At 39.9% G+C, this 22,445-nt stretch overlaps 1 protein-coding gene across 1 annotated transcript in view; it reads right to left on the bottom strand.

The window, feature by feature from the left end:
* chrnb5a (cholinergic receptor, nicotinic, beta 5a) overlaps window positions 1-22,213 on the bottom strand; it is a 51,267-nt gene extending 29,054 nt beyond the window's left edge. Inside the window, exon 1 of the mRNA XM_007892015.2 lies at window positions 22,113-22,213. Coding sequence (XP_007890206.2) covers window positions 22,113-22,167 — 55 coding nt within the window. The 5' untranslated portion in view covers window positions 22,168-22,213. The remainder of the gene's footprint in view (window positions 1-22,112) is intronic.
* Between the last annotated feature and the right edge of the window lie 232 nt (window positions 22,214-22,445).

The raw sequence follows: 22,445 nt of genomic DNA on the forward strand, positions 1-22,445 counted from the left end.
GGGCAGATTCGTTGAAAGCCTGAAATGGTGAGGTGGGCGAGGCAGGAGACATAAAATAGGGCAGTGTCCGATGAGCAGAGGTAGTGGCCGGATCGCTAGGGTTTGAGGAGGTTGCAAAGCTGGAGCAAGACCATTGAGGTCAAGACCATTGACCACTTTACAGCAATCGTCACCTCATACACGCATTTGTCACCTCAAGGCTCAACTACGGAAACTCCCTCCTTGTTGGCCTCCTCAACTTCTCTCCACAAACAGATAAGCCAGAACTCAGCAGCTCGTGTCCTCTACCGCACCAGGCTCCATGACCCCATCCCCCCCACCCTGGTCCGGCTCCACTGTCTCCCCATCCCTCAGAGAATAGAATTTAAAATCCTCATCCTCACTTTCAAGGACATTCACGGCCTTGCCCCTCCTACCTCTCCAAGCTGCTAACCCCTTATCAACCTGTCCATTCCCTCCGCTCAGCAAGGTCTGGCCTACTCCATGTCCCCTTCCCGTCTCGCCCTACCATTGGCGGTTGGTCCTTCAGTCTCTCTGCCCCCACCCTTTGGAACTCCGTCCCACATTTTATTTGCCTCGCTCCCTCCTTTGCCTCCTTCAAGGCACGCCTCAAGACCCTCCTCTTTGACCGTGGTTCGGCCACCCTCCTACCCTCTCTGCCCTCCACCCTTCCTGATCCCAACTGACCCCCTCCCCATCGTTCGGACTCTAATCCCTGAATGTTCAACGCCTTGGAACATCCTCCCGACGTGAAAGATACTTTACAAATGTAATTTTGTATTGTATTGTATCAATGCAGAATTTGTGAATTGATTTTCCGCCCTCCTTAAATTCTAATGCTTTTCTCATTTCATGGCTGTTTGTGGCACATTGTTGTATGCAAATTGCATTTATAGAACGTCTTTCACATTGGAAGAACTGCCCAAGGCACTAGACAGTGAAGGGTTTGAACCCAAATTGGAGATTGGAATCAAGAGGGGTGGAGGGCAAGAGGGGTGGAGGTGGGAGGATGACTGAAGGCACAGTTAAAGAGGAAGGTCTTGAGATGAGCGTTGAATGAATCAAGGTAGGGGGCAAGTCCGAGTGGCTCAGGGGTGGAGTTCAGAAGGTGGAGGCAGAAACGCTGAAAGCCTGACTTCTGATAATGGAGCAGTAGGGCGGGGGACATGGAGTAGCCCAGGGCCTGCCAAGCAGTCAAACCACTGACATTCTTCATGTCCCTGACCTATCCACCCAACTATTAATGTCTAGACTTTCAGCCATTTTGTTCCCCACTCTCTGGATCTCATTTTCTATTTCCCACATTTAAAATCCACCTGAAGACTTACCTCCCTTTTGGTCATTATTCCCCTCCCTAATCTCCCTATTAGTGACAGGGATTGAAATGAAAGTGGGAGACCTGGAAAGGGAAATGTTCGAATTATACAAAGCACTTTGCAGATCATATTCAGTTCTGTTCACAAGACATAACATTCAGATAAAAGCTTTAGAAGATATTTAAATAACAAATAATATGGTATTACCATTGTAAGATTCAAAATTTGATTAAAATTGTATAATATTTATTTATAAGTGCACTGGGACATATTTGGTAAACTTACTGAATGAAGCAGAATAGCAATTCAGGAAGGGTAAGCATATTTGTTCTATGGATTGCACAGCACAGAATCAGACCTATAATATTTTCATACAAACTGAACCAGGAATACTGTAAGTAAACCGAAGCAAAGACCAAATCCAGTCCATATGCACATTTGCCATGAATAAGTGTATCTGTTTAAGTGCTTTGAGACATCCTTCTGACCTGAACGCTGCTCTATAAAATAAAAATAAATTGTGTTGTAAATTGAATTGTATGTTGTCTTTACCAGTACATGCACTATATAAATGGCACAAGACATTTAAATGTGCATTTTGTAGGCAAAATGAAACTAATAATCCTTGCATTTAAGGCTAACAGGAGAAATTTCAGCCCTTACCGAATGCAAGACATTTGAAAAAGTCAGCTAAAAACAACAAATTGAGAGACACTACTTTCCTGAAGCTACATAGATGATTAACATGTGACTGGACATGTTATGTAACAAAATAAGGATATAGAACATCCTTGTTGTATTCAACTATGTATTTGTTCCATGTCACCAAGAATAATTTTACGCCAATCAGAATAATCTATACTAATCCATTTGAAAGAGATTTTCTTTCTGGTGTCCTGGCCAACAATCCCCAGATTAAATTGGTCATTCAGAGTTCCGAGATGCTATATAATGGGGGATTTTTAGACAGGAACAATCCAAATTGTTGTTGATGTAATTTACTTCATCACTGTTTGTGAACACTGTTGTGTGCAAATTGGCTGGATACTGCTGGAGTCTAACCAACTAAAGCTGCATAGCTTGCCATTGATATCACTATCTGGCAAGCTTTCCTGCTGCTTGTCCAGAACCACCCTACACATTAGGGCTTTGGTTTGCAGGGTTAACAGGAGCTGAGTGGGATGACGCTCTGCCCCAAATGACTGGTCTGCTTTTTCAGGTCCTGCCGTGGAGCCAGGCTGGCTGTGCTGTTATCAGCAGTGCCCCAGAATACTGCGGACCTGCCTGGCTCAGGAACCGGACTGCTGAGACAGCCACAGAGGGTTGGCTCGATTCCGACATTCCGTCGCCAGGCATGTCAGCTTGGAGCCGATTCAGCTCCAAGGAGACCCCGAATGGAGAGCATCTTGCATCTTTCCTGTTTAACTTACATGCCAGCATTCTATAACCAACATACTGTTGTTATGTTCTTACTGCTCAGGCTATCAGACAATCAACAATACAATATACATCAAGTGAAATAAAGCACAGCCTGTGCCAGCTAAAGTAACTCCAACTACTGTATATACTTCATAAAGACAGTAACTCACTGTTTCATTTACAAGCATATTATGGAATGCTGTGAAATGCTGCTGACTATGTAGAAATAAAATGGTATGAAAGCTAAGGAAAGCCTTAGGAGAAGATAGTGCAGGATAACACTAAAAAATAAGTACATTAAATGTTGACAAAAATGTATCTATATATACAATTTCCTTAACTGTCATATGCATAGAAAGATTGTACATAATTTTAGAAATCCATTTTTATATGTTTCCATCTACTTTGTACTGCAATAAATCTGAATTAGTACAATGATAGCTGGTTCAAGGACATTTCTCTGACATGAATTTTCATCTAGAGCTCTTGTGACATTTGAATAGTACATACACTGGTAAAGATAACACATATTCATGTCAAATGTGCATATTGTACAGGGTTAGATTTGACATCGTTTGGATTTGTGGAAATGCATTCAAAACAGTACTAATTGCCCCTTGAAATGCATCAATGACTGAATAGTGTTTAATTGCACTGTCACTCGGTGGAACCTTTCCAGTTGGAAACAAGTGAAACAATGGCAGATTGGACAATGACCTGAAAGGCAACGGTTTTCGCTACGTTCAAAATCTCTGATGCTTACTGACTCGAATACAATAGTCTGAAATTCATGGTCCATTTGGCAACCTAGATTAATAATAGACAGCATACTCACACTTGCACACATACAATTCATACAATTTTACCAATGCTGAAGCAGCCTTCACACATCTTGATTCATCTTCTGTGTTAAATGCTTTTCCCCCTCAATGGGTTGAAAATTGTGAGATGTTGTGTAATTAAATAACACTGTTGACAATTTCACAGTATTGAAAATTGTGGTCTGGTCAATCTGCAATCTGTTTCAGCTCCCTCTGACTGTTTCACAGTGGTTGGGGGTAAAGCCACCATTCACCACTGTGCAGTCACCATTTTTTTTCTCTATAAACTATGATAAAATATTATAAATTATAATTTCTGAGTTTCATAAATTCATCAATTAATTGAAGTCACAATGTGGGGCGTGACATTTGAGTGAGTTTTTTTAGCATGTTTGCTTGACTCAATGAAATAAAGAGTTAAATATTTTGTGAACTGATACTCAAATGATGCTATCCATAATAATAATAATTATAATAATAGTAATAATCCTTGGATTTGGTATGGTGCTTTTCACATTCGGAGAATTTCCCAAAGCACTTCACAAGATATAGTAAAGTGTTGTGACTGTTTGTTTCTGTAAGTCTCCCCATTGGCAAGGTGCACGAGGTATAGAATTCTAGCTAGTCTTAGCCAATAAGACTATTTTTGCTTAAAAGCCAAGAGCCTACATCTTTCTTTTTCATCTGTGGAAAAACAAACTGTAAATTAAAAATTGAATTAAAGTTGACTACAATTCTACATGATCTAGGATCTCCTTTTTATTGTCACAGGTGTCAATCTGTAGCACTCAGCTCAATTAGTACCACTCTCGCCTCAGTTTCAGAAGGTTGTAGGTTCAAGCCCCACAAATGGGACTCTTGAGCTAATAGTCTCTCTTGGCTGACACTCTAATGCCATTGGAACACAATGTCTTTTAAATTCAATTTTGAATTGAGGTCCTTAATGTGTATTCAGGTGGATTATAACAAGACAGGGCAATACTTGAAGAGAGATGTCCTGTCCAACAATCCTCCAGATAAAATCGTTCATTAACTTCATGGCTGTTTGTGGGGTATTGATGTACGCAAATTAGATGCTATGTTCACCTAGATAGTTACTTCACTTTATAGAAAAACATGTGACATATTTTCCAACATGATAAGTCTTGAAGCACTCCAGGACACTCCCCCACATGAAGGGCGCTATATAAATGCAGGTTGTTATTGTTATTGTTGTATATGTGATAAATGTAAGGATTATCATCAGTTTTCTTGCATGATTTCTCGATCTTAGTCTATTTTTATCCCTTTTACTATTAATGTTTTTCTTTACTTGCCTTTACCTTTTTTACTGTGTGCCAAATGTACAGTTCTTTCATTTTCATTATTTAACGGAACAGCAAAGGAACTCTGCCAAGAACTTGAGGAACTGAGGAGCATGTGGGGGTCAAACCAATGCACTGTATTTCATTGTCATTTATTATCAATATTTACCATTTTCCTTTGCTAATATCTCATCTCACTTTTATTTTCTAAGGAAGTTATTAAGACTATAAATTGTCAGGTCCAATCTTGCTAGTGTGGTGGATAGACTTCATCTTATTTACCAGGAGCTCTCTGGTTCAAATTCTGATTCAAATCCTCAGTCAGAAGCGAGATGGAGAGGCTAAATTGACCTTGGCTTTCCCAGGATTAGAAAGGGGGAAACTTGGACTGGGTTCTTGTATGTCAGCCTGGTATAGTTGGTATCATTCCTGCCTCTGGGTTAGAATGTTATGTGTTCAAGTCCCACGTCAGGATTTTGAACTCATATAGTGCTGATCTAATGCAATGCTGAAGTGTGCTGCATTGTTGGAGGTGCTGTTCTTTGAATAATAACAATCTTTGCATTTGATATAGTGCCTTATTGCGTCATTGAGAAGACTCAAAGTGCCTCACAGAATATACTGTAAGATGTAGTGATTGTGTGTTTGAGGGTTAAACGCGGCAGCTAATTGCACACAGCAGTGTTCCACATAGTCGTAGATTGAGTGACCACATTATGTTTATTATCATTATTTTGGAGGGATTATTACTCCAGGAAAGCGATCTGCCAATCGACTGACAACCGGGTTCCTACTTACTGCTAGGTAAACAGAGTAGTGTGTGTGTGTGTGAAGTAAGGAAACCTGCCTGAGGTTTCACCCTGCCCAGGAATCAAACCCAGGTCCTCTTGCTTTGTGAGGCAAGTTCACTAACCACTATGTTACAGGACGCCACATAACTAAATAAGCTCCCCCCGCACACATACACACAGACACTACCCACGTTTGTACCCCCCCAAAAAAGACCCCTCCCCCAACCTTACCCCCCCCCGCTCACTCGCAAACTCTCCCCTCCTCAAATGAAACATTAAACTAAAGTCCCATCTGTTTGCTCTGGTTGATGTGAAAGATCCCATGGCACTATTTGAAAAGAGAAGAGAGCTTCTTCTGGTGGCTGTTTGTGGGACATTGCTGGGTGGAATTGGGCTGCCACTTTCACCTACAAAAATATACTACAAATCGCATTAAGAGCACTTTGAGATGTTATAAGGCCCAAATGGAAGAATTATTATTATTTTATTTGCTTCTCATCCTTCTTCAACAAAGGGTGAGGCTCAGCTGTGATGCCTTCTGCAGTCAAGTGACATGACAATATTCATGGCAAAGGCTCATGCATGAATAATGACCACTTGAGTGTGTACCAGAGGGCAACTAACATATGTGGAACTATACCCAAGCGAGAGCAGACCATGCCTTGAGCATCCAGGCATATGCTAGTGGGGAAAAACATTGGAAAAATAATTGGATGCTAACTTTTTTTAAAAAATCTATAAATTGTCAAAATACTCCAAAATATCTAAAAAGTGGAGGAATACTTGGCCGGTACTACTCCAGTTTTATGAACTGATTTGTAACTATAGTAATGCTCTGAATTATTTGCATAACAATACGAACAGGTTCAATAATGAAATGCAATCTGTCTTCAATGAGTCATTTCAGTCCAAAAGGTTACAATGAAATGAATAGCACTCATTATTGCTTCTTCCTCCAACTGAGAATTATGAACATTATGTACTGCATGGGTTACAAAGGATGTGTTTCAGTAATTGGACCAGATAATAGTAACATCTTTATTGACTAGAACTCTAATAATTACCCACTGCAATTTCAATAGAACTTGCATTTTTAAAGAGTCTGTGACGTTGAAGGGTCTCAAACAGCTTGTTTAGAAATGTAGCAAGATTCACTAAACACTTTCTTGAATCAAGGGGCAATACAAATTGCAGAAAACAATTCAAGTTGCAAAGAACTTGTAGATATCTGTAATGAGCATAGCACATGCTTTGTTACATTGGGCTGCTACTATGAATAATAATAATCCTTGCATTTGATGCTGCGCCTTATCACATCATCGAGATATCTCAAAGCACTTCACGGGATTTTACTTTGAAGTGCAGTGACTGTGTATTTGTAGGCAAGCACGGCAGACAATTTACATGCAGCAATGTCCCACAAACAGTTATTAATTGAATCACCAATTTAATTTGTTAGTCAGGACACCAGGAGAAACTCTCTTCTCTTTTCAAATTCTACCATGGGATCTTTAATGGCCACATGAAGAGGCAGACAGGACCGCAGTTTTATGTTTCAGCTGAAGGATGGCACCTCCAATAATCACATCGCCTGCACTCCACTGGAGTGTCAGCCTAGACTATAAACTCCAGATCCCTACACTTTATTGCAAATTCCTGTGAAGTACTTTGAGATATATTTGACATTCTAGGCATTATAATGCAATGGTATTTATTGCTGTATTGTACATATCAAAAAAAAAATCAGCAGTGCATTTAACCATTGAATGAGAATGGTGACAGGGATGCAGCAATAGAGGTGGCTGTAACGTTCTGCACCAAAAAGCTAAAGAGAATGGGAAAACATAAACCAGGTTCTTGCAGGTTCTCCTAAGCACGAGTACTCATGTTAATTGACACATGATTGCAATCTGCACCTTTATTGGGAAGCACAAATACATTCAAGCTATAGCACCTTGCTATCTCTCTGAACTTCTCATACACCACTCCTCTGCCCACCTGCTATGGTCAGTTCACAGTCCTGCTGTGCATGCCCATTCTCTCTGCACCATCATTGATGGCCAAATCTTAATTTATATGCTCCAATTTCTGGAACTCTTTCCGTCTATCCCTCTGACTTATCCCATTGCTATCTATCTTTAAATCCCAGTTTAAAATCTACCTCTTCAACTGTGCCTATGATCACCCTCCCCTTTTCCTACAAGTTCAGAGACCAACCTTGCCAGTGTGAAGCGTTCCAAGATATTGTCCTACATGAAGGGCTATATAAATGCAGGTTGTTGTTGTTATCATTTTGTAAATATTATAGTTTGACAGCTGGAGACCATTTACTAAGTACTTAAAGTAATGGGAATAAAGTCAACATAGTGGTAAATTTGATGTTTACATGCTGATGAAGGGCTACTCACTGCAGCTGTCAGTTGCAACATCCATGAAGTACAGTTTTGGAATACTATGAGGCTTTAGTTTAGAAAGAAAATAGAAGGGAAGTTCTTGCCAGCATTCCCCTGGATAAAATTGATCGTTCATGTTATAATTCTTTGTGCAACATTATTGTGCAAGAATTAGTTGCAGTGTTCACCTACAAAAAGACACAATCACTATACTTTACAGTATATTTTGTGAAGTACTTTGAGAAACTCTCTCAGAGTGCATGGCCGATATAAAATACTATTATTACTATAATGCAGTCACTACCTTTTACTGTATATTCTGTGAAGCACTTTCAGACATCATCCTAATGTGAAAGGCGCTATACCAAATGCAAGTGATGAGACATTCTATTGAGCTTAGCTGATCTATTACAATAACAATTTACACTTGTTTAGTGCGTTTCACCTTGGTAGGACGTCTCAAAGCACTTCACACAACTGGTTGGGAGTATAATTAATGTCTACATTAGTTGGTCCTGAAATTAAACAAGAAATACCGCAAATCACAACCGTGGAGACCCCAAGCCTCCGCAGTCCTCACAAACCTGCATCTAAACTTTCTGGGATTACATAAAAAGAGTGCATTTATCCAAGGAAAGTGTATATCTTTTACACCAGACAAAGAAACTTTTCCACACATATGCAGTGTCCCATGGATACTTTTAAGCACAGGTGAAGATGTAATCCAAGAGATCAAAACAGAAGATTACCACTGAATTGAAAATATTGAAATAACCCTCCTGTGAATATCACATTCCAGGAACTGTCACAAGATTGATTCAAGTGCCAGTCAAATAATTCAATTTCTTTGAGCAGGATTCCTGCCAGCAAGTCATATCATATCATTTGCACTGAGGTGAAAGAAGATTGATAGAGGATTTTGCTTTGTTTATACAAATGAATACAACCAAAGCAATTAGAATAAGTGCAAATTGATTTATTAAAAAAAATGTATATCTCTGCTGTGTGTAGTTGTTTCAATCTTCAGTGTTTGACATCAAGTGGCAATGAGGCTGAAAAGGTGATACAGTCTTTTTGTGAACTGAACGTGATTGAGTTCACCGAACATCCTAGTTTGCAGATGAAATTGAGGCATTAACTCTGAAATTGAATGAAAAAATAAGGAAAAGATTCTGAGATTCTGATGCTGAAGGCCATCAAAGACCATTTTACAGCCAGCATTTGGCTAAGTGAATTTGTGCCTTCAAGGATGATCCTGAATTGAGATTGTCCTCAAGGTCTGTGAACATCATAGAGAGAAGAATGGTTTGGAAACAAAATGTTATGCCATGTTGCTAGTGTCATTGGTGTTGTATGTTGTCACTCATCTGGGTGAGCCAAGAATACATTCCTCATCTCTGCAGGTACTGATGATTTCAATCCCTCTGCAGATTATACACATTCAGTCCTGTAAATTAGTGGTTACAGCACTCGCCTCGCAAGTGAGAGACCTGGGTTCAATTCCCGGCAGGGCGAAACTTTTTGGACAAGTTTCCTTACTCCACACGCCTTTGTTTACCTAGCAGTAAGTAGGAACCTGGTTGTTAGTCAATTGGCAGATCACTTTTCCCGGGGTAATAATTCCTTTAAAAAATGTGATGACTTAATCCACAACTGTCTGTGGGACACCCCTGTGTGCAATTGGCTGCCAAATTTTGTCCACAAAACAAATAGTCAATTCAATTTATAGTCTATTCTGCTAATTTTTTGAGATGTCTAGAAGACATGATAAAGTGCTGTATCAAATGGAAGGATTATTATTATTCAGTCCTCAAGTGATGCTCAGAGAGATGACCCCATTGCCAGAATCAACCTTCGTCTATTATAGTTTGTAACATTGCAAATACACAGAAGACACAGAGGATTGTAATGTGATCATTCTGTTAGTTGATGTTACCAATGTTAGTTGATGTAATGTACACTGACAACACAGCCAATAGGCTATAGAACTGAAACTACATTGATGAGACTGATGAAAAGAGTCCAAGCTGTGGTGTAGGCATTGCAGAGAACTACATTGGCAGTGATGCTCCAACAACTATGACCTAAACACTTGTACAGTTTCCTGTTTACCTATCTCCTCCTCCATAGTTATGAGGCTAGACATTTCTAATTCTCCTTTATGCACTGGAAGGGTTCATTCTCAGTTCATTCTCATTCTCAAGGGTTCATTCTCTGTAGGGGTGATCAGGTGTACCATTTTGGGGGCCATCTGTGTGTCTGGCCAATGCAAAAGCCCATCCCTAAACTTAAGAGTACTTAAATCAAACTGATAGTTTCATGCATCTCATGTATGCATAGATATTCGCTGAATATTTATTGGAATGGAATGCATACTGTCTCCCTGAAGGGCTGCATCCTGTTTATCTAATTCTGGAGAGTATTAGACTCAGATTGGCAAGATCCAAGGTTAGGGACCCGAGAATGTAAATTGTTATCATGATAGATTGCCCAAGCACATTGTAGATACAGCATTTCCAGTCAATAATGAGACATTCTCTATTCAATCCCCGTCACTCTGGGATGGAATTGATATTTGGTCTCATCAGAGAAACAATAATATTCTAATCTGCTCAATACCAGGCCCCACTGCTGAGAAATGCTAACAAAACTGCATAACCATTACCATACTATTTAATATCTATGAATATCAAGCTGGTTGACACGTCACAAGTTGTCCGATAAAGGTCTCCCACCAGCTGAAGGCAGACTAATAGCTGATGAAGGAACTCTGAGGCTTGGGGTGACAGCTGCTCATGAAAGCATATATAGTGCTCACATATTCAGGACGTGGAATCTACCTTGATTAGTTTGCAGAGAGGTAAGAAGCTGCTGCTCAAACTCCGTACCTCCAACTGGTAGAACCAACCCTTCAAGGGAAAGGATGTGTGTCCAAGCTGTGGGCAGGAAGATGGTGGCAGTGCTCTCACATATTTCATACTGAGCTGTGTTGCCCACCAGGAAACTCACCAGGAATTCCTGATACCTGCCATCCACTAAGTGAGGGCTCAAACCCAAGCTTGTTGGATGTCAAAGAACTAACTGGTGACTATCCTCCTGCCGGGAGAGGTAAGCGGGGTCTCCATGCTGAGCTGTTATGGCTCCAAGGTGACATGCTTGGTAGCAGAATGTTGGAATCAGGTCAACCCTCGGCAGCCCAATTTGTGAGCCAGGTGGGTATGTAGTTTTCCAAACCATTACTGGTGACAGATCAGCCAACCTGACTCATTATTAGCAGTTGAAAGGGCAAGCCATTGACTGGCAGTGCAGAATCTTCCCAGTAGTTCCTGTTAACCTTGCATGCCAAAGTCCTAATAAGTAGGTGGTACTTGATAGTCAGAAGAGGGAAGCTTGTCAGACAGTGCTCTCAGTTATATCACTATATTTTCCATTTGTCTCCCTGGCAAGTTGTTAAAGGCCAATATCCCTTCAACAAATGCAACTGAAACAGCACAATTGCATAAGCACTTTGGGTTAATGATTCCATCTATTAATGTTAGTTCTGCTCTTGTACACTGTTGAGCTTGGGAGCTGCTCTCAGACATTTTACAAGGTTATGTCATCAGCACTCACTCTTCAAGCAAAAATCGCCAATATAAATCTACAGAAAAGGATGTTAAAATTAATCATACATTACTTATTTTCCAGGTCACTCATTTTAAAGAGTTAGCTATGGTGATACTTTTACTGTTTGTTATTATTATACTGCTATAAAATAAGGGAATCCTGTTAACACATGCCAGTTGGGAGACTTAAAATCCCAACCCGTACTCTAATGGGGTCAGCTCTTCTATATTTGTTGCCCATGCACACAGGAAGACAAAGATGAATGACATCTGGATCATCAACATCCTGTTAATGTTAACAAGTGACATGGGCAACTGCCTGATGACCCGGAAGTCAGCCATTTGTCTCTTCCACACTGGCGAAGAATTGATGAAGCTGAATCTTAGATATATTAGGTAAGTAAATGTCAGGATCTATAACCAAATCACAGTATAACCAAAACTGCGTTATAATGAAGTGTTTTATAATAAGGTTCTACTATAGAAACATCCGGTGCAGTAACGGGGAGTGTTGGATTGTCAGAGATGCTATTCTTCAGATGAGACACTAAGCCAAGGTGCCAGTTGGCTGTTCAGGTCAGATGTCAAAGATCCAATGGTGCTATTGAAAAAAGGAAGGAGATTCCTCCTGGTATCCTGGCAAAAAATATTAAATAGTTATGCTAATCCTTGCATTTGGTATGGCACATTCACAGTGACTATTTTGTAGGTGAATGTGGCAGCCAATCTGCACAGAGCAATGTCCCGCAAACAGCCATGAAGTGAATGACCAATTTTATTGGGGGATTGTTGGCCAAAATACTGTTACTATCCACCTAAAAAGGGAGATGAGACCTCTGTTTAATGTTTCATACGAAAGATGGTACCTCCAAGAATATGTTGCATCTAAGCACTGCATTTGAGTGTCAACCTCAATTAGATGAGTTCCTGATATGAGGTGTGAACTCACATGTTTTAATACAGTGACAAGAGTTGCCAACTGAGCCAAGGTAACATCTGATGCTCCACATCAATTTGTCATGGCGATTTGAGGTACATTACCATGTGCAAATTAGCTGCCATGTTTGATTACAAATACAGTCACTACACATCATAGCAAAACACACACAGTATTTTACTATATATTCCTGTGAAGCACTTTGAGAAGTCTCGACAGTGTGACAAGGCATTATATCAAATGCAAAGATTATTATTACTACAATAAGTGCATCATATATTTGACATTATAGGTGCTGTATCTATTGCAAGAATTCTTATTTTTATAAAACAATATATATGAAGTGATGCTCTTCATCAACTTTGCTATTTGATAAACTCTCAAAACAGTAATAATTGTTTCCGCAGATCGGATGCTAACTTGGAAATCTTTCCAGTGTGTAAAACATGTTGTCCCTTCGCCTTGCCCCCTCTCTTCCTATTTTCAGGTCTCGGCTAAAGACCTTTCTTTCTGACCGTGTCTTTCGTCACCTTCTTTCCCCTCCCACTGGCTCGGACCCGGGATCCGTTATTGTGAAGCGCTCTGAGATGCCATCTGGCACGGAGGGCACTATATAATAATAATAATAATCCTTGCATTTGATATAGCGCTTTTCACGTCGGGAGGACATCCCAAAGCGCTTCACAGAACACACTGTAAAGTGAATTGACTGTATATTTGTGGGCGAACGCGACAGCCAATTGCGCACAGCAATGTCCTACAAACAGTCGTAGATTGAAAATGACCAATTTATTATTGTTTTTGGTTTTGGAAGAATTATTATTAGGCGTGTGGAGTAAGGAAACTTGCCCAAGGTTTCACCCTGCCTGGAATTGAACTCAGGTCTCTCGCTTGCAAAGCGAGTACTCTAATCACTGAGCTACAGGACTCCACGAATTTGTGGATCTACAGGACTCCACAAATCCAGTTGTTGATGTTTTTGTTTGGGTTCTGCTTCTGTGGTTATTTTATGTTGATGGCTTAATTGAAAATAAGAACTACTATTTATTGCAGCGATCAAAAGTTCAGCTTCCTAAGCAATTGAGAATATCCAGAAGTCAGCAGATACACGACTGATATGATATGAATGGAACCAATCACCGTAAATGGAATACTGCAACTTTACCGCAGCCAATGTCCAGTTGTGCCTCTTAGCAATTAAACTTTCATATTGCTTTTAGTTTGTGCAAGTCTGGGTGCTGCAGGAGGAGGGGTGGCTGCACACCTTCACGGGAGGAAGAGCAGTGAAACTGGCTTGATGAACGTATGGGTAGAAATTCTGCCAGGGTCTAGATTCACTGTTTTTTAATGAACACCAAGGAGAGGGCATCCAGAATCTGGCAAATTCTTAAATGCTTCATTTTGAAGCTGGTTTTCTATAAATATTTGTATCAACTGCAGAGAAAACAAAATAACAGTAACTAGACTTCATAGTAAATCCCGTGAAATGCTTTCAGACATCCTCCCCATGTAAAAGGCAGCGTATTTAAAGCAAGGATTATTTTTGCTATTAAAAATAATGAAAAGTACCTTCCAATATGAAGATTGAATTTGCCAAATTCTGCATTTTCTGAAATTCCAAGATAAATCTAACCATAGCTGGAATTTCTCCCTATAATATAAATAAAAATATGCAACAGATAAGGGTCCTTCCTATTTAATTCTCCAATAAGAAGCATGGAGCCAATGATATTGAGCCCTTTCCATTTGAGAAGATTTGTTGTGCGGGCCTACTTCTGATTTCATGTGTAAATACCACATCCACAGCTTATACCCTCATCTTATCTACAAGGCAATCAATGACAACAATTTGCACGTATTCAACATCCTTCACACAGGATAATATCTCAGAGTGTTCTACTTTGGCGAGGGAGAAGGGAGAGGGTGTGGAGGTGACCATAGGTGTAGTAGAAGTGGTAGATCTTGAGGTGGGATTTAAAGATAGATAACAAGAGAAAGAGGTCCAACATATTTAAATACCAAGAAAAGAAGAAACAACAACAAATTGGCTTTATATAGTGCCCTTCATGCAGGGTAGCATCCCGGAGCACTTCACAGTGGCTGAGTTTGACACTGAGTCAAGGAGAGAGGGAGTGGGGAGGTGACTGTAAGCAAAAAGGAAGGTCTTTAGGCAGGATTCAAAGGTGGGGAGAGAGAGACTTGATTGAAATTGAAGCATTTCATAAATCAACAATTGTGTGTTTGGTTGAATATAATAAAACAAACTCCAATGAACGTATCAAAATGATAGAAAAACATGAAAAACAGAAAAATAAATTTTCCATCATTAAAGAAACAATCAAAATCAAACAAGGTTATGACATCCATCAAAAAGAAATAGAAATAGCTCATCTGAACCAACAGAAATGGCACATGAAAAGTCCTTTTTTTAAAGGTCAATGAAAATTGACCTAAAAAAATGATACCTTGTAGAAAAAAATGGTCAATTTTCAAGAGAAATGAAAGAAAAAGGCGTAGCTATGAACCAAAGCTACAACTGGTGCACTAACGGGGATCTGAGAGCCAAAACTGAAGTTCTCATAATATCAGCACAAGACTAATCTATCATATCCGTTATTATGAAAATAAGATCTTAAAGAGATACATTAATCCAAAATGTCATCAAGTACCAGAAACAGTAGACCATATTATCAGCAGGTACAGCCTTTATTTAACACAATCAGAATATTTGATTTGACATAACAATGTAGCTAAATATATTCACTGGACAATTTGTAAACACTTTGTTATTGACGTAAAAACCAACTGGTATGAACATCAACCAGCAAAAGTGACATCAAAAAATAACATTTAATAATCTGGAACTCATAAATACATACAGATAAAATAGTAACCTGTAACAATCCAGATATTATCATAAACAACCAAACAGATTGTACATAAACAACCAATAGATTGCAGTATTATTGATGTGTCTATCCCGAGTGATTACAATGCGAGAGATATGGAATTACAGAAGATCAGGAAATATATTGATCTACAAATTGAATACAGACACATGTGACAGTATTGAACAAACATAGTTCCTATAATCATCGATGCAAGTGGGACTGTTATTAAAACTATTTGGAAATGGCTTGACAAAACACCTGGTGAACAACAACAACAAGATTCCATTTATAAAGCGCCTTTCACGTCAGGAGGACGTCCCAAGGCGCTGCACAGTTGGGTCATGACCCGAGCAGGGGGGAAATGGTCAGGGTGAGGGGAGGGAAGGGAGGGAGCAAGGAGGGGGAAGAGAGTCGAGAGGGGAGCTGAAGGCACGGTTAAAAAGGGAAAGGTTTTGAGACCGGCCTTGAAGGAGGAAAGGGAGGAAGCGGCGAAGGCACTGGGAGATGGAGTTCCAGAGCCTGGGGGCTGAGAGGCTGAAGGCCCGACCACCGATGGTAGGGCGGTTGGGGCGGGGGACGTGGAGCAGACCAGAGCCAGAGGAACGGAGGGTACGGGCAGGTAGGTAGGGGGATAGTAGGTTGGAGAGGTAGGAGGGAGCAAGGCCGTGAATGGCCTTGTAGGTGAAGACATTAACTAACCTCCTGCAAAAAATATCTATTTTAGGAAGTTCAAATATATTAAGAAAAATTATATATTATGCGAATTGGCAGTGTTATTGATCTGCCTGACCCATACTGAAAACCATTTAGAAATTTCCTATAAAGAATGAGTAAAACTGTAATAACATCATCATCATAATAATCATATTTACATTTATTACGGCACCTTTCATGGAGGAGCATATCTCAAAGCGCTTCACAGGATTTACTGTAGAGTTTCTGTGTGTTTTTGTGAGCAAACATGTGGGACTTGAACCCACAACCCTCTGATTTAGAGGCAAAAGTGCAATTAACTGGGTCCATTAAAATCTTATAATAGTTTAGAAGATCACAAGATTGGTTCAGAAAAAGAAACCCCTTTGGCTCATTTGATCCCATCATCTAAATATCTACCTACCATCTTCTCACTACAAGAATCAAGCTGTTCTTATCAAATGAATCCAGTGTCCTGGCCGCAACCATCCTTCCTGGTAAACTGTTCCAGTTGTTAATTATCCTCTGGGTAAAGAAAAGCATCCTCGTCTCTCTCCGGAAATTGCCCTTTGCAACTCTAAACCGGTGTCCTTTTGTTCTACACTTTTGGTGCTTCCGAAAGTAGTTCAAACTTTTCAATGATGTTGAAATTCTGGTCAGCATTATGCCTAGCACTTTTGCCACTACACGATTTTAGTGGAGACATCCTATTAGTGCTCAACAGTGGCAAGGGCGCCAGATTCAAGTCAGACTAGAGTTTCAGCCCATGTATGTCCAGCAGGAGTACAATAGGAGTAATAAATTCATGATGCTTCTGATCCTCTGTTTGCTATTAGCAACATCCCTATTGCTGAAATTAGTCTGGAAACAGTGATATTTTACAACATGATTCAATAATAGTGACTCGGAGTCTCTAACAGGAAATTTTTGGGATATCCAGCATTACATCCTAACCGACTAGTGGGACCCTGCCTCAAAGGGCCAGAATTAAATCATGGGGAGCCTGCAAATCAGTCATCGCACACTTCTAGATATCCATTAGTCACTCTGAATCTTTTCACGAACTACCATTTTTCTGATTGTGTTGTTAGTGCTCTTCCACACTGCAATGCCAAAGTATTTCTGCATGTAATAATAATAACAATTTTATACTTGCATTCGATATAATGCCTTTCAGATCGAGAGGATGTCTCAAAGTCCTTCAGAAGATACACTGTAAAGTTTAGTGACTTTTATTTTGTAGTGTTTGTATGGATGTAACAGTGCAGTAACAGTGAACTGAATATAAGAACATAAAATTGCTAGACGAAAGAAGTCCAAGGTTCATCCAGTTCGCCTTCCACCAACCTGGTAGTCGCATGCACATGTCATGTCCCAAATTATATACTGTATCCCATGATATTATTTCCTAAAAGAAATCTATCGGATTTGCTTTTGAAAAAATTGACGCCACAACTTCCTAACATTTAAATAGGGCAATTTACACCTCCATAATGAGCAGTTAAAGATCTCTCAAAAATAATCATTAGCATGATTGGGATGAGGGGCCTGGAGTCAGTTAGTTTGATTTATTTGCTGGCTGAGAAGGAAATAGTATCTTACAAATGCCTCCTGGCTGATGGCGGTATGTCACCAAAGCAATGAGTGAATACTATTGCAGAGCTGGAGTCAGAACATTCATCTATATTTAAAAGCCCTGCTCTCTCCTGGGTAATGATGAAAGCTGAAAACTGGTGTTTTTTTTTCAAAAAATACTAGCACGCACCAAGTTCCGAAATACTTTTTATCACTTTCCTAATGTTTGACCCTAAAATCATTCTAAAAGGTACACTGACAGAGGAAACTATAATAAAGGAACTATAATAAACACATTAAGAGGCAACAGTAATGATTGTTTCATTGACTTCCAAACATTTCAGATTTTATACTCGGCACTTTTGAAACATGAATTAGAAACTAAAAACTGATCAATTTAATCTGAACAGACAGCAAGTACACCACCCTTTAGACAGAAATTGAGATTATATTATAGTTAGACAATATAACTATGAAAAATCATTACCATTAAGAAGGATAAGGATTTGCTGCAATTAAAAGAAATTTTCCATCAATTTTCTCCCCTTTCCCTCAAAATGCTTCTCCTTATAGTGAAGGTACTGTTGGTATCAGGTGCACTGTGACACTTTACCCACATGGCTATTATTCATTGTTAGATTGCGATAATTGTGACAATTTAACTGTGTGAGTATCACAGCTGAAATTGATTTTAATTCTGGTTAGAATTAAACGTCTTGAAACTCTATTGTTAGCCTGTGAGACCATTTTGTCTTTGAATATAAGATTGTAAAGAACTGTTGTCTTAATTTAGAAGCCACTTTCTACAGTTATTATGAAAGCAGGTTTTTAAATTAAGACTTTTTAAAACATAGCTGAAATTGTCCATGCAGAAGCACCTTCACGAAGGAGTAACTTGTTAGAGATAAATGGCTTATCTTCAAAGTAAATTATAAATGACTATAGGATAAACGACTATGTCTCTGATAGTGTGAGACACAAGACTTAAGTTTCTTTTATATTATGGCCTACGTCCTACAATAACTATAATAAATACATTAAGAGGCAATGTTCTCCCAATGTGAAAGCGCTTTACAAATGTAATTTTGTTGTTGTTGTTGTTGTTGTCCTCAAATGGCTTCTTCTCCTGTGCAGTGTTCCTCAGTGTTCCTTGTCCCTCTCATCCTGAACTACATGCTCTCCTTTGGTGACCTCAGTCCATTTCTATATTATGCAGTTGACACCTAACTCTGCCTTTCTACCTTCAACCTCAACTCTAGACCCTACCACCGTTCTGACATACTGACTGTCACACATCAAGCTCTGGATGAGTCTCATTTTCTTCCAATTCAACATTCACAAACCTCAAGCCATCTGCTTGGTTCCCATTAGCGGCGCCTCACTTTAGGTGCTAACCATGTCAACTTCTCAAGTCGCTCAGCGCAACTCACGGACCCTAGCATTTTATCTGACCGTCAGCTCTTCTTTAAATCTTTAATGCAGATTCCTACCAAATCCGTTTTCCTCCATTGCCACAACATTATCCACCCGTGCAATTACCTCTCCCCAATCTAGCCCAAACCCTCATCCACCCCTTTGTAATTTCCATATTTGACTTTTCCAACAGTGTGCTCACTGGCCTCATCAGCTCCATCTTCCACAAGCTCTGGACCATCCAGAAGTCTACATTCTCTCCTGCACTAAGCTCCATGAGCCTATCACCCCCATCCTTGCTCTCTATCACTAGTTCAATTTAAGTGCAAATTATTATGATAAATAATAAATAATAATCCTTGCATTTGATATAACGCTTTTCACGTCGGGAGGACGTCCCAAAGCGCTTCACAGAACACATTGTAAAGTGAATTGACTGTATATTTGTGGGCGAACGCGGCAGCCAATTGCGCACAGCAATGTCCCACAAACAATCGTAGATTGAAAATGACCAATTTATTATTGTTTTTGGTTTTTGGAGGGATTATTATTAGGCGTGTGGAGTAAGGAAACTTGCCCAAGGGTTCGCCCTCTGCCTGGAATTGATCTCAGGTCTCTCACTTGCAAAGCGAGTGCTCTAACCACTGAGCTACAGGACTCCACGATATAGTACTGTTATAGTTATAGTACTGTTATAGTACTATAACATAGTGATATAGTACTGTTCACATAAAACATTTCGAAGTATTTTACGTAAGCAAGACCCTATGCAGGAAGGGAGATAAGGCTATGTTGTAGGTACTTAACTCAGATCTCAGAGGCTAATTTTCAACGATTGCCCTGATCGACTGAGATCAATGTTCAGCCCATCAAGCCTGCTCCCTCCACATTCTATGCAAAACATACTATTTCATGGACTTCACCCATTCAACAAGAACAAAATTACATTTATTGAGCGCCTTTCGCATCAGGAGGACGTCCCAAACCCTCTAACCTCTGAGGGAAAGAAATGGAGTCCCGTTTTGTAGTGGGTAGCGTGGGTAGTGGGTTCAATTACCAGCAAGGCAAAACCTTGCTCCACATGCCTCTGTTTACCAAGCAGTAGTTAGGGAGCCTGTTGTTAGTCGATTGGCAGATTACTTTCTGGGGATAATTAGCCCTTCAAAAATAATAATAAAAATAATTTAGTCACTCAATCCACAACTCTTTGTGGGACACTGCTGTGCTCAATTTCGCCCACCAAACATACAGTCACTACACTTTCAGTATATTCTGTCAAGTGCTTTGAAACGGCTCAAAGATGTGATAAGGTGCTATATCAAATGCAAGGATTATTATTATAGTTTTCACTTGACAGTATATTCGGTGAAGGGCTTTAAGATGTCTCAATGTCGTGATAAGGTGCTATATCAAATGCTAGGATTATTATGATTACTTGCTATTGGAAGTACAAACATGCTTTCAGGCAGAAAGCGCTTCTGGAATACAGAAGTTTATTTATCTATCTCATTGTTCTGGTGATGGTTTGCAATTTTCCCCTTCAGTCAAGCGCACCAGCCCTGATGTGATGTTAAATACACATCTCACCTTTTGATGTGCTGAGGAATTTTTGAAAGAATTTCTTGAACAAGACTCCACCAAGTGCTCAATTGGCCTTTTCTCTCCCCCTCCACCTGTGATGATTATTATTTGATGCTTTTATTTCACTGCTGAACAATCTGCTGGGCAGAATACTGCTATTCTGCCTGTCCACATTTTCCATTTCCATTAGCAAACTGAATAATTCTGGGTTAATAAATATAATATTAATAATAATCCTTGTATTTGATATAGTGACTTATAACGACTTTGAGACATCTCAAAGCGCTTCACAGAATATATTGTGAAGTGAATTGACTGTATATTTTGTGGGCGAAACACGCAGCCAATTGCACACATCAGCGTCCCACAAATAGTCATTGATTGAGTAACCAAATTATTATTATTATTAGTTAGTTAGTTACATATGTATTTATTCATCTGTATTTCTGTATTTCTATATTTTTGTATGTATGTATGTATGTATGTATGTATGTATGTATTTAGTTAGTTAGTTAGTTAGTTATTTTTAAGGGCTTATTACCCCCTTAATAATAAAAAGTAATGCAAGCTGAAGGGATGCAATTGAAAATATAAAGACACAACCATTGCATTCACAATATTTGGGGGCTATTTGAGCGAGAGTGATAGAGCTGCTCAATGGTTTAAAGCCACATTTCCCCCAGCTCGTGTTGGCAATTTGTTTGCTGTGCTGGAGCACCGTATACAAATGACCAAATCATAAAATATTAATGAAATGGGATGAAGCTTCCTCATAACACGTGGATCCTGTTCTACTGGAGATCTTTCACACACACCCACCCACATACACACACATGGTGGGGTCGTTTCATAACTTCACAATTTGTCCCAAGATTAATAAACTGGACTAATACACACAGAGTTGCATTGATTTATTTTCCTGATATGAGACAGACCCCGGGCTTCTAAAGAATATCCAAGCCAGAGGCAACTTTAAACAGAGAAACCCACACACTTCTGCATTCAGGGGCTCCACACAGTAAAGCAACACCAGCTTCAAATTACCCTCCTGATCCAAAAGGGGCAAAGGACCATATATTCCCACTCTTCGCTGGAGTGGTGACTTTTATTACAACACGAACTGTGACTATCACGTCTTCTGATCCCTCCAGATCTCTGGTCCACACTAAGCCCCGCGTTGCACATCTCACCTCGTTATACCATTAAATGGTCCAGATTTCATGCAGAGCAGAGCAGCAGCACAGCACAGAGCAGCACAGAGCAGAGCAGCAGAGCAGAGCAGAGCAGCACAGAGCAGAGCAGCAGCACAGAGCAGAGCAAAGCGCACAGAGAGAGGATCAATGCACCAAACGCAAGGAAAGGTTAGCACTTACTTTGGCAGATGAGGAGTAGGAAGGATACTCTTAGGGTAAACGCCATCATCAGCATCTTGCTCCGATCTGCTACACACACACACACTGATACACACACTCCACCTATAATCCACTCACTCACTCACACACACACACACAGACACAGACACAGACCTCTAATACACTCACTCACTCACAGACACACACACTCCACCTATAATCCACTCACTCACTCACACACAGACATACACACAGACCTCTAATACACTCAGACACACAAAGACACAAACCACTCACTCACACACAGACCTCTAATACACTCACTCACACACAGACAGAGACACACACTCACGA

The sequence above is a fragment of the Callorhinchus milii genome, unplaced genomic scaffold (genome assembly GCF_018977255.1).
Source record: "Callorhinchus milii isolate IMCB2004 unplaced genomic scaffold, IMCB_Cmil_1.0 Scaffold1, whole genome shotgun sequence".
NCBI lineage: Eukaryota > Metazoa > Chordata > Chondrichthyes > Chimaeriformes > Callorhinchidae > Callorhinchus > Callorhinchus milii.